Source organism: Nerophis ophidion, linkage group LG09 (genome assembly GCF_033978795.1).
Source record: "Nerophis ophidion isolate RoL-2023_Sa linkage group LG09, RoL_Noph_v1.0, whole genome shotgun sequence".
In the NCBI taxonomy this organism is placed as follows: domain Eukaryota; kingdom Metazoa; phylum Chordata; class Actinopteri; order Syngnathiformes; family Syngnathidae; genus Nerophis; species Nerophis ophidion.
In genome coordinates this window covers 75,015,053-75,028,582 of record NC_084619.1, presented here as the reverse complement: position 1 = coordinate 75,028,582, position 13,530 = coordinate 75,015,053, and the positions used below count along the sequence as shown (strand labels likewise).

At 38.5% G+C, this 13,530-nt stretch overlaps 1 protein-coding gene across 1 annotated transcript in view; it reads right to left on the bottom strand.

Moving 5' to 3' along the window:
• The window catches only part of pcsk2 (proprotein convertase subtilisin/kexin type 2), a 65,453-nt gene that overhangs the window by 13,232 nt on the left and 38,691 nt on the right, over positions 1 to 13,530 (bottom strand). Inside the window, exons 9-11 of the mRNA XM_061911777.1 lie at positions 9,230 to 9,445; positions 3,290 to 3,390; positions 1,079 to 1,306 (exon numbers count right to left, since the gene is read on the bottom strand). Coding sequence (XP_061767761.1) covers positions 1,079 to 1,306; positions 3,290 to 3,390; positions 9,230 to 9,445 — 545 coding nt within the window. The remainder of the gene's footprint in view (positions 1 to 1,078; positions 1,307 to 3,289; positions 3,391 to 9,229; positions 9,446 to 13,530) is intronic.

Sequence of the window (13,530 nt, the reverse complement as noted above, 5' to 3'; positions counted from 1 at the left end):
ATATTAACTAATTTGGAATTTGATGAATGCAACATGTTTCAAAAAAGCAGGCACAAGTGGCAAAAAAGACTGGGAAAGTTGAGGAATGCTCATCAAACACTTATTTGGAACATCCCACAGGTGTGCAGGCTAATTGGGAACAGGTGGGTGCCATGATTGGGTATTAAAGCAGCGTCCTTGAAACGCTCAGTCATTCACAAACAAGGACGGGGCGACGTTCATCACTTTGTCAACAAACGCATGAGAAAATTGTCGAACAGTTTAAGGACAATATTTCTCAATGAGCTATTGCAAGGAATTTAGGAATTTCACCATCAATGGTCTGTAATATCATTAAAAGGTTCAGAGAATCTGGAGAAATCACTGCACGTAAGCGATGATATTAGGGACCTTCGATCCCTCAGGTGGTACTGCATCAAAGAGCGACATTAGTGTGTAAGAGATATCACCACATGGGCTCTGGGACACTTCAGAAAGGCACTGTCAGTAACTGCAGTCTGTTGCTACATCTGTAAGTGCGAGTTAAAACTCTACTATGCAAAGCCAAGGCCATTTATCAACAGCACCCAGAAACACAGCCGACTTTGCTGGGCCCAAACTTATCTAACTTGGACTGATGCAAAGTGGAAAAGTAGTCTGTCGTCTTGACGAGTCCACATTTCAAATTGTTTTTGGAAACTGTGGACGTCGCGTCTTCCGAACCAAAGAGGAGAAGAACCCTCCGGACTGTTATAGGCGCAAAATGTAAAAGCCAGCATGTGTGATGGTATGGGGGTGTATTAGTGCCCAAGGCATGGGTAACTTACACATCTGTGAAGGCACCATTAATGCTGAAAGGTACATACAGGTTTTGGAGCAACATATGTTGTCATCCAAGCAACGTTATCATGGACGCCCCTGCTTATTCAAGCAAAACCAATTAGTTACTTCACAAATGTGGGATCTGAGCAGTGGACATCATTGTGGCTTGTGTAGCCCTTTGAGACACTCGTGATTTAGGGCTATATAAGTAAACATTGATTGATTGATTGATTGATTGATAACTGCAGAGAGTACCAAGCCTTTCAATGGGACTCACTGGTTCTCCTGGATAGATCCGGCCACACAGTGGAAACGCTCTGGCACCGTCTTCCAATCCTTGGCCATTTTCACCATGCCGCCCGCATCCAGCACGCCATAGCCAAACAGGTGGTTGAACTCCAGGCCCACGCCGTTCCTTCTCCACTGGTGGACCTCGTCGTGGAGCTGGTTCCTCTTGGAGGTCAGTACCGACAGGTGCTGCATGTCTCTCCATGTCAGGTCCGGGCTGGGGGGGGGACACACACCAAAAGGGTGGAGGTTAAAGTCGAAACCTCAGATTCTTGTCCGCACTTAAAAATCTGGGCCGCTGTGCACTATGGTATGCGGGCGCCATCTAGTGGTATGCCAAATACTCACCCAATGAAACATTCAAACAGTGTTACTGTTCAAACTTGGGGTCACCAACCATTTTGAAAGCATGACCTAATTCTTGGGTACTGATTCATGCGAAGGGCTACCAGTTTGATACACAAATAAATTGCCCGAAATAGCCAATTTGCTCAATTTACCTTAAATAAATAAGTCTATATATATATATATATATATATATATATATACATATACACATACATATACACATATATATACACATACATACATACATACATACATACATACATACATACATACATACATACATACATACATATATATATATATATATATATATATATATATATATATATATATATATATATATATATATATATATATATATATATATACATATATACATATATATATACATACATATATACATATATATATACATATATATATACATATATATATACATATATATATACATATATATATACATATATATATATATATATATATATATATATATATATATATATATATATATATATATATATATATATATATATATATATATATATATATATATATATATATATATATATATATATATATATATATATATATATATAAATACATGGGTATTTCTGTCCGTCATTCCGTCGAACATTTTTTTTCCTTTTACGGAAAATTTTTTGTAGAAAATAAATTATGAAAAAAAAAACTTAATTGAATGGTTTGAAAGAGGAGAAAACACAAAAAAAATGACAATTAAATTTTGAAACACTCTTTAAAATTCAAAATTCAACCGAAAAAAATGAAGAGAAAAATGAACTAATTCGAATCTTTTTAGAAAAATTTAAAAAATGATTTATGGAACATCATTAGTAATTTTTCCTGATTAAGATTAATTTTAGAATTTTGATGACATGTTTTAAATAAGTTAAAATCCAATCTGCACTTTGTTAGAATATATAACAAATTGGACCAAGCTATATTTCTAACAAAGACAAATCATTATTTCTTCTAGATTTTCCAGAACAAAAATTTTAAAATAAATTCAAAAGACTTTGAAATAAGATTTAAATTTGATTCTAAATATTTTCTACATTTACCAGAATATTTTTTTTTAATTTTAATCATAATAAATTCAAAGAAATATTTCACAAATATTCTTCATTGAAAAAACAGAAGCTAAAATTAAGAATTAAATTAAAATGTATTTATTATTCTTTACAATAAAAAAAAAATTACTTGAACATTGATTTAAATTGTCAGGAAAGAAGAGGAAAGAATTTAAAAGGTTTGTTTGAAAATCATAAAATCATTTTTAAGGTTGTATTTTTTCTCTAAAATGGTCTTTCTGAAAGTTATAAGAAGCAAAGTAAAAAAATAAATGAATTTATTTAAACAAGTGAATTCCAAGTCTTTGAAATATTTTCTTGGATTTTCTAATTTTATTTGAGTTTTGTCTCTCTTGGAATTAAAAACGTCGAGCAAAGCGAGACCAGCTTGCTAGTAAATAAATACAATTTAAAAAATAGAGGCAGCTCACTGGTAAGTGCTGCTATTTGAGCTTTTTTTAGAACAGGCCAGCGGGCGACTCCTCTGGTCCTTACGGGCGACCTGGTGCCCGCCTTGGTGACCCCTGGTTCAAACTATGTGTAATGCTACAGTGGACAAAATATTACATAATCTTGCTCAATAAAAACTGTGCCTTGTTTTTACTGAACAGTCAAGCCTACCTTGACACCTCAACCACCCAACTTTTCTCATGTGCTCACCGGTCACATGTCTTTCCATGTGTCATGATGTCATCATGTCTCTGCACTGCAACACGGCAACAAGCGGACTAGATGAGGACATGAGGAAGCAATGGATTACGTACTTTGCCTCAAGGGCCAGAGCGAAGACTCCGGCAGCCTCAGGAGCTGCTGCTGATGTTCCAGAGTGACGCAGTGTGCAGTTTCCATAAAGGTCAGTGGTGGCCTAAATGGAGGACAAAAACAAAATAAGATTCATTCCTTACTTGTTTATACAAACTAGTTTTCCATATGAGTTGTGAAATTGTGTTAGATGTAAATATAAACAGAATACAATGATTTGCAAATCCTTTTCAAGCCATATTCAGTTGAATATGCTACAAAGACAACATATTTGATGTTCAGACTCATTAACTTTATTTTTTGCAAATAATAATTAACTTAGAATTTCATGGCTGCAACACATGCCAAAGTAGTTGGGAAAGGGCATGCTCACCACTGTGTTACATCACCTTTTCTTTTAACAACACTCAATAAACGTTTGGGAACTGAGGAAATTAATTGTTGAAGCTTTGAAACTGGAATTCTTTCCCATTCTTGTTTTATGTAGAGCTTCAGTCCTTCAACAGTCCGGGGTCTCCACTGTCCTATTTTACGCTTCATAATGCACCACACATTTTCCATGGGAGACAGGTCTGGACTGCAGGCGGGCCAGGAAAGTACCCGCACTCTTATTTCTAAGAAGCCACGCTGTTGTAACACGTGCTGAATGTGGCTTGGCATTGTCTTGCTGAAATAAGCAGGGGCGTCCATGAAAAAGACGGCGCTTAGATGGCAGCATATGTTGTTCCAAAACCTGTATGTACCTTTCAGCATTAATGGTGCCTTCACAGATGTGTAAGTTACCCATGCCTTGGGCACTAATGCACCCCCATACCATCACGCATGCTGGATTTTGAACTTCTATAACAGTCTGGATGGTCTCTTCCCCTTTGGTCCGGATGACACAATGTCGAATATTTCCAATAACAATTTGAAATTTGGACTCGTCAGACCACAGAACACTTTTCCACTTTGCATCAGTCCATCTAAGATGATCTCGGGCCCAGAGAAGCCGGAGGCGTTTCTGGATGTTGTTGATAAATGGCTTTCACTTGGCATAGTAGAGCTTTAACTTGCACTTACAGATCTAGCGACCAACTGTATTTAGTGACAGTGGGTTTCTGAAGTGTTCCTGAGCTCATGTGGTGATATCCTTTAGAGATTGATGTCGGTTTTTGATACAGTGCCGTCTGAGGGATGGAAGGTCACGGTCATTCAATGTTGGTTTCCGGCCATGCCGCTTACGTGGAGTGATTTCTCCAGATTCTCTGAACCTTTTGATGATATTATGGAGCGTAGATGTTGAAATTTCTTGCAATGGCACTTTGAGAAAGGTTGTTCTTAAACTGTTTGACTATTTGCTCACGCAGTTGTGGACAAAGGGGTGTACCTCGCCCCATCCTTTCTTGTGAAAGACTGAGCATTTTTTGGGAAGCTGTTTTTATAGCCAATCATGGCACCCACCTGTTCCCAATTAGCCTGCACACCTGTGGGATGTTCCACATAAGTGTTTGACGAGTATTTCTCAACTTTATCAGTATTTTTTGCCACCTTTCCCAACTTCTTTGTCACGTGTTGCTGGCATCAAATTCTAAAGTTAATGATTATTTGCAAAAAAAAAAAAATGTTTATGAGTTTGAACATCAAATATGTTGTCTTTGTAGCATATTCAACTGAATATGGGTTGAAAAGGATTTGCAAATCATTGTATTCTGTTTATATTTACATCTAACACAATTTCCTAGCTCATATGGAAACGGGGTTTGAATAAAAAAAAGGTGAAAAAAACATGTCTAGCACCATTGATGGTACAACAATAAAACAATCTAGGCGACAGTCCACACGTTATGTTAATATTTATTGAGCAAACCTTTCTGTGTGGCATTGGCTGCTTAATTAGAAGCAATAACAGCCTGGCTGCAATTAAGCGGAAACCCCTGGGAGGACCCTGACTCTGTCAACAGACCTGGCTCATTTGCATAATTGCAAACACAAACATGGCTCCGGGGTTTTAGGACCAAAGGAAGCACAAGGACATGAGGACAGCTGACGAAATGAGCGCATGAGACCACGCGAGGAAAGTCAACTCGATGAATACATGAGACCACAGGAGAATCAAGCAGCCCGGAGACAAGATTTGTATCTTTCGCTCAAACATGCGAGGACATTACATGACAAAGGGACAGGTGACAACATGAGGACGGAACTAGTTAGTGATGACACAAGAGCATGAGACTCCATGAGATTAACTGTCTGGACGAGGCCATAAGACTACAAGGACATTGGAACACGTTGGAGAGTTGACCAGAGGAGGACACAAATAACAAAACTAGGATATGAGAATCCATGAGGACAGTTGACTCGATGAGGACATCACACAACATGAGGATTAATGCCAAAATGAAGACAAATAACAAAACAAAGATATGAGAATCTATTAGGACAGTTGATGGAATGAGGACATCACACAACATGAAAACAAATGGCGACATGGAGACAAATAACAAAACAAGGATATAAGAATACATGAGGACAGAGGACAAGATGAGGACATTACACAACATCAGGATTAATGGCGACATGAAGACAAACAACTACACTAGGATATGATAACGCATGAGGACAGTTGACGAGATGAAGACATCACACAACATGAGGATTAATGGCGACATGAAGACAAACAACAAAACAAGGATATGAGAATCCATGAGGACAGTTGACGACATGAGGACATCACACAACATGAGGATTAATGGCGACATGAAGACAAACAACAAAACAAGGATATGAGAATCCATGAGGACAGTTGACGACATGAGGACATCACACAACATGAGGATAAATGGCGACATAAAGGCAGATAACAAGACACGGATTTGACAATACCTGAGCACAATTGACAAGATGAGGACATTACAAAACATGAGAATGAATGGCGACCAGAAGACAAACAACAAAAAGACATGAGAATACATGAGGACAATAGACGAGATGAGGACATCACACAACATGAAGATGAATAGTGACAAATAACAAAACAAGGGTATGAGAATACATGAGGACAATAGACGAGATGAGGACATCACACAACATGAAGATTAATAGTGACAAATAACAAAACAAGGGTATGAGAATGCATGAGGACAGTTGACGAGATGAAGACATTACACAACATGAGGATAAAATGGCGACAAGACAAACAACAAAACAAGGACATGAGAAGACATGAAGACAGATGACAAAATGAGAACATCACACAACATGAGGATAAATGGTGACATGAAGACAAACAACAAAACAAGGATGTGAGAATACATGAGGACAGTTGAGGAGATGAGGACACCACACAACATGAGGATCAATGCCAACATGAAGACAAATAACAAAACAAAGATATGAGAATCTATTAGGACAGTTGATGGAATGAGGACATCACACAACATGAGGGTGAATGGCAACATGAAGACAAACAACAAAACAAGGATATGAGAGGGCATAGAGACAGTGGACTAAATGAGGGCATCACACAACATGAGAATGAATGGCGACATGAAGACAAAAAAAACACAAATATGAGAATACATGAGGACAGATGACGAAATGAGAACATTACTCAACATGAGGATGAATGGCCACATGAAGACAAATAACAAAACAAAGATATGAGAATCTATTAGGACAGTTGATGGAATGAGGACATCACACAACATGAGGATGAATGGCGACATGAAGACAAATAAAACACGGCTATGAGAATACATGAGGACAGTTGACAAGATGAGGACATTACACAACATGAGGACAAAATGGGGACAAGACAAACAAATAAAACAAGGCTATGAGAATACATGAGGACAGAGGACAAGAGGAAGACACTACACAACATGAGGATAAAATGGCGACAAGACAAACAACAAAACAAGGACATGAGAAGACACGAGGACAGATGACAAAATGAGAACATTACTCAACATGAGGATAAATGGTGACATGAAGACAAACAACAAAACAAGGATGTGAGAATACATGAGGACAGTTGACTTGATGAGGACATCACACAACATGAGGATCAATGGCAACATGAAGACAAATAACAAAACAAAGATATGAGAATCCATTAGGACAGTTGATGGAATGAGGACATCACACAACATGAGGATGAATGGAGAAACGGAGACAAATAAAACACGGCTATGAGAATACATGAGGACAGTTGACTCGATGAGGACATTACTCAACTTGAGGATGAATGGCAACATGAAGACAAATAACAAAACAAAGATATGAGAATCTATTAGGACAGTTGATGGAATGAGGACATCACACAACATGAGAATGAATGGCGACATGAAGACAAACAAAACAAGGATATGAGAATGCATGAGGACAGTGGACTAAATGAGGGCATCACACAACATGAGAATGAATGGCGACATGAAGACCAAAAAAAACACAAATATGAGAATACATGAGGGCAGATGACGAAATGAGAACATTACTCAACATGAGGATGAATGGCCACATGAAGATAAATAACAAAGCAAGGATATGAGAATCTATTAGGACAGTTGATGGAATGAGGACATCACACAACATGAGGATGAATGGCGACATGAAGACAAATAAAACACGGCTATGAGAATACATGAGGACAGTTGACAAGATGAGGACATTACACAACATGAAAACAAATGGCGACATGGAGACAAATAACAAAACAAGGACATGAGAAGACATGAGGACAGTTGACAAGATGTGATTACTCAAAATGAGGATGAATGGCAACGTGAAGAAAAATAAAACACGGATATGAGAATACATGAGGACAGAGGACGAAATGAGAACATTACTCAACATGAGGATAAATGGTGACATGAAGACAAATAAAACAAGGGTATGAGAATACATGAGGACAGTTGACAAGATGAAGACATTACACAACATGAGGATAAAATGGCGACAAGACAAACAACAAAATAAGGACATGAGAAGAAATGAGGGCGGATGACAAAATGAGAACATTAGTCAACATGAGGATAAATGGTGACATGAAGACTAACAACAAAACAAAGATGTGAGAATACATGAGGACAGTTGACTTGATGAGGACATCACACAACATGAGGATCAATGGCAACATGAAGACAAATAACAAAACAAAGATATGAGAATCTATTAGGACAGTTGATGGAATGAGGACATCACACAACATGAAAACAAATGGTGACATGGAGACAAATAACAAAACAAGGATATAAGAATACATGAGGACAGAGGACAAGATGAGGACATTACACAACATGAGGATCAATGGCAACAAGAAAACAAATAACAAAACAAGGATATGATAATACATGAGGACAGTTGACAAGATGAGATTACTCAAAATGAGGATGAATGACAACGTGAAGACAAATAAAACCACGGATATGAGAATACATGAGGACAGTTGACTAGATGAGGACATTACACAACATGAAGATAAATGGTGACATGAAGACAAATAACAAAACAAGGATAAGAGAATACATGAGGACAGAAGACAAGATGAGGACATTACACAACATGAGGATGAATGGCAACGTGAAGACAAATAAAACACGGATATGAGAATACATGAGGACAGTGGACGAAATGAGGACATTACTCAACATGAAGATAAATGGTGACATGAAAACAAATAACAAAACAAGGATAAGAGACTACATGAGGACAGAGGACAAGATGAGGACATTACACAACATGAAGATAAATGGTGACATGAAGACAAATAACAAAACAAGGCTAAGAGACTACATGAGGACAGAGGACAAGATGAGGACATTACACAACACGAGGATGAATGGCGACATGAAGAAATTTGCTTAGATGAGTGCATGAGACAAAAAGGAGGAACATTGGCGAGCTGAGTCCATGAGACAACTCCAGTCCACATAGAAAGGTAGAGACATAAAGACATTCACCACGCCAGCCTCCGGGTTTCTTTTGCGTCCGTTGCTGAAGGTGGAGGCCAGAGTGGAGGAGCAGCTCTCGTCATAGAGCGCCGTGCGTCCGTCGTTGATGGCGGAGTTGATGGAAATGGTCCACATGCTGGAGGCGTAGCCGTCACAGTTGCAGTCGTCATAGCTGCCGCCGTCTCCCGAGGCCCACACGTAGATGCTGCCTTTCCCTCCTCGGCCCTTCAAAGGCACAAGAGAAACTGATAAACTGAGGAACGTCTACGTCTTTAATTAGTGGGACATGTCGGATGGAAATGTCAAATGGAAATGCGTCCGTACGGAACCACGGAAGGTCAGTTTGTTCATTACGATATGCAAGAAGACGCTCCTTCTTTCCGGCGATAAAAAACCTGTGAGACAAAGCGCCTCAAGCGTGACATCGGTTTAAAATGTTCTATACTGGCATATGATTCATTAATGAAATGTCTCACATAATAAAACACAGTAACAATAAAAGACTAGAAAAGGACAAACTGTAATGATGTTTCCAATGATTCGTTGCCTCTATACAAGGTCTGAGCAGCTAAAGAGATCCCATCAGGCACAAGACATTGAATCAACGTTGAGAACTTGTTGAATTAGGTCCTGATGTTGAGCAACTCAAACATAAAGTTGAAACAAAATGCTTTTTGACCAGGTTTAAACAATATTGGGTTCCAACGTTGATTGGACCAGAGAATTTCGGTCATTTCCCAACCAACAAGGTTAAAACAACTTGCTTTGGTACCGTGAAACCCTGTCTGCCAAGACATTGAATCAACGTTGAGAACTTGTTGAATTAGGTCCTGATGTTGAGCAACTCAAACATAAAGTTGAAACAAAATGCTTTTTTACCAGGTTTAAACAATGTTGGGTTCTAACGTTGATTGGACCAGAGAATTTCGGTCACTTCCCAACCAACAACGTTAAAATAACTTTCTTTGGTACCGTGAAACCCTGTCTGCCCCAAGACATTGAATCAACGTTGAGAACTTGTTGAATTAGGTCCTGATGTTGAGCAACTCAAACATAAAGTTGAAACAAAATGCTTTTTTACCAGGTTTAAACAATGTTGGGTTCCGATGTCGATTAAACCAGAGAATTTCGGTCATTTCCCAACCAACAAGGTTAAAACAACTTTCTTTGGTACCGTGAAACCCTGTCTGCCCCAAGACATTGAATCAACGTTGAGAACTTGTTGAATTAGGTCCTGATGTTGAGCAACTCAAACATCAAGTTGAAACAAAATGCTTTTTGACCAGGTTTAAACAATGTTGGGTTCCGATGTCGATTAAACCAGAGAATTTCGGTCATTTCCCAACCAACAAGGTTAAAATAACTTGCTTTGGTACCGTGAAACCCTGTCTGCCCCAAGACATTGAATCAACGTTGAGAACTTGTTGAATTAGGTCCTGATGTTGAGCAACTCAAACATAAAGTTGAAACAACATGCTTTTTGACCAGGTTTAAACAATGTTGGGTTCCGATGTTGATTGGACCAGAGAATTTCGGTCATTTCCCAACCAACAAGGTTAAAATAACTTGCTTTGGTACCGTGAAACCCTGTCTGCCAAGAAGACATTGAATCAACGTTGAGAACTTGTTGAATTAGGTCCTGATGTTGAGCAACTCAAACATAAAGTTGAAACAAAATGCTTTTTGACTAGGTTTAAACAATGTTGGGTTCCGATGTTGATCGGACCAGAGAATTCCGGTCATTTCCCAACCAACAAGGTTAAAACAACTTTCTTTGGTACCGTGAAACCCTGTCTGCCCCAAGATATTGAATCAACGTTGAGAACTTGTTGAATTAGGTCCTGATGTTGAGCAACTCAAACATAAAGTTGAAACAAAATGCTTTTTGACCAGGTTTATACAATATTGGGTTCCGATGTTGATTGGACCAGAGAATTTCGGTCATTTCCCAACCAACAACGTTAAAATAACTTTCTTTGGTACCGTGAAACCTTGTCTGCCCCAAGACATTGAATCAACGTTGAGAACTTGTTGAATTAGGTCCTGATGTTGAGCAACTCAAACATAAAGTTGAAACAAAATGCTTTTTGACCAGGTTTATACAATATTGGGTTCCGATGTTGATTGGACCAGAGAATTTCGGTCATTTCCCAACCAACAAGGTTAAAACAACTTGCTTTGGTACCGTGAAACCCTGTCTGCCCCAAGACATTGAATCAACGTTGAGAACTTGTTGAATTAGGTCCTGATGTTGAGCAACTCAAACATAAAGTTGAAACAAAATGCTTTTTTACCAGGTTTAAAGAATGTTGGGTTCCAACGTTGATTGGACCAGAGAATTTCGGTCACTTCCCAACCAACAACGTTAAAATAACTTTCTTTGGTACCGTGAAACCCTGTCTGCCCCAAGACATTGAATCAACGTTGAGAACTTGTTGAATTAGGTCCTGATGTTGAGCAACTCAAACATAAAGTTGAAACAAAATGCTTTTTGACCAGGTTTAAACAATGTTGGGTTCCGATGTTGATTAAACCAGAGAATTTCGGTCATTTCCCAACCAACAAGGTTAAAATAACTTTCTTTGGTACCGTGAAACCTTGTCTGCCCCAAGACATTGAATCAACGTTGAGAACTTGTTGAATTAGGTCCTGATGTTGAGCAACTCAAACATAAAGTTGAAACAAAATGCTTTTTGACCAGGTTTATACAATATTGGGTTCCGATGTTGATTGGACCAGAGAATTTCGGTCATTTCCCAACCAACAAGGTTAAAACAACTTGCTTTGGTACCGTGAAACCCAGTCTGCCACGAGAGACCCAGGTCCTGGATGTTGACCGCAACGCTCTTACCCAGATGTTCGTGACGCCAATTTTATGTGGTAGAAAAGTCAGAATCTTAAACAGGAATAATAGAGAATTTGTTACAGGAGTTTATCTACTCATAATCGGAGGGTCAAGTCACCCTGACCAAGGGCTAGGGGACGGCGTGGCGCAGTGGCAGAGTGGCCGCGCGTAACCCGAGCGTCCCTGGTTCAAATCCCCACCTAGTACCAACCTAGTCACGTCTGTTGTGTCCTGAGCAAGACACTTCACCCTTGCTCCTGGGTGACTGGTTAGCGCCTTGCATGGCAGCTCCCTCCATCAGTGTGTGAATGGGTAAATGTGGAAGTAGTGTCAAAGCGCTTTGAGTACCTTGAAGGTAGAAAAGTGCTATACAAGTACAACCCATTTATCATTTAGTTCTGTTGGTGGGGAGACATTTGAACATTGGACAGTTACATAAGTTGTTATGCTACAATCAGGCCATCATGGAGTGTATAAATAAGAAGGGAAGACCAAGCCTGATGTGCGCTCTTTCTTACTTCCTTCAAGAGGGTTCACCATCTTTTGTCTCATGAGACACTGTCTGTAATATCCATTCAATCCAACTTTGTACCATCTGATTATGAGTAAATAAACTCCTGTAACAAATTCTCTATTGTTCCTGTTTAAGATTTGGACTTTTCTACTACACGCTTTTTCTCTAGAGCAGGGGTCACCAACGGCAGGTAGCCCGCAAGGACCAGGTGGGTCGCCCGCTGCCCGTTTTTTGGGTTTTTTTTCATTTTTTTTTTTCATTTATTCATTTATTTATTTATTTATGAATTTATTAATCATTCCAACGAAACAAAACACAACAATACCATAACAATGCAATCCAATTCCAAAACCAAGACCAACCAAGCAACATTCAGAAAAGCAATAAACAGAGCAATTGAGGACACACAAACTTGACACGGTACAATCTAAAAGTAGTGAAACAAAAATGAATATTATCAATATGAGTAACAATTTCAAAATAGCAGTGATTAAAAATCCCTCATTGATATTATCATTAAAAACATTTACACAAAAAATAAAAAAAGAACAATAGTGTCACAGTGGCTCACACTTGCATGGCATCTCATAAGCTTGACAACACACTGTGCCCAATGTTTTCACAAAGATAAAATAAGTCATATTTTTGGTTTGTTTAATGGTTTACATTAGTTCATTTAATTAATTTTTTTTTTTCGTTTTTTCTCCTCTTTTAAACCGTCCAATTAAGTGTTTTTTTCATCATTTATTCTCTACAGAAAACCTTCCGTAAAAGGAAAAAAAATGTATGACGGAATGACAGACAGAAATAGTGAAGTGAATTATATTTATATAGCGCTTTTCTCTAGTGACTCAAAGCGCTTTACATAATGAAACCCAATATCTAAGTTACATTTAGACCAGTGTGGGTGGCACTGGGAGCAGGTGGGTAAAGTGTCTTGCCCAAGGACAC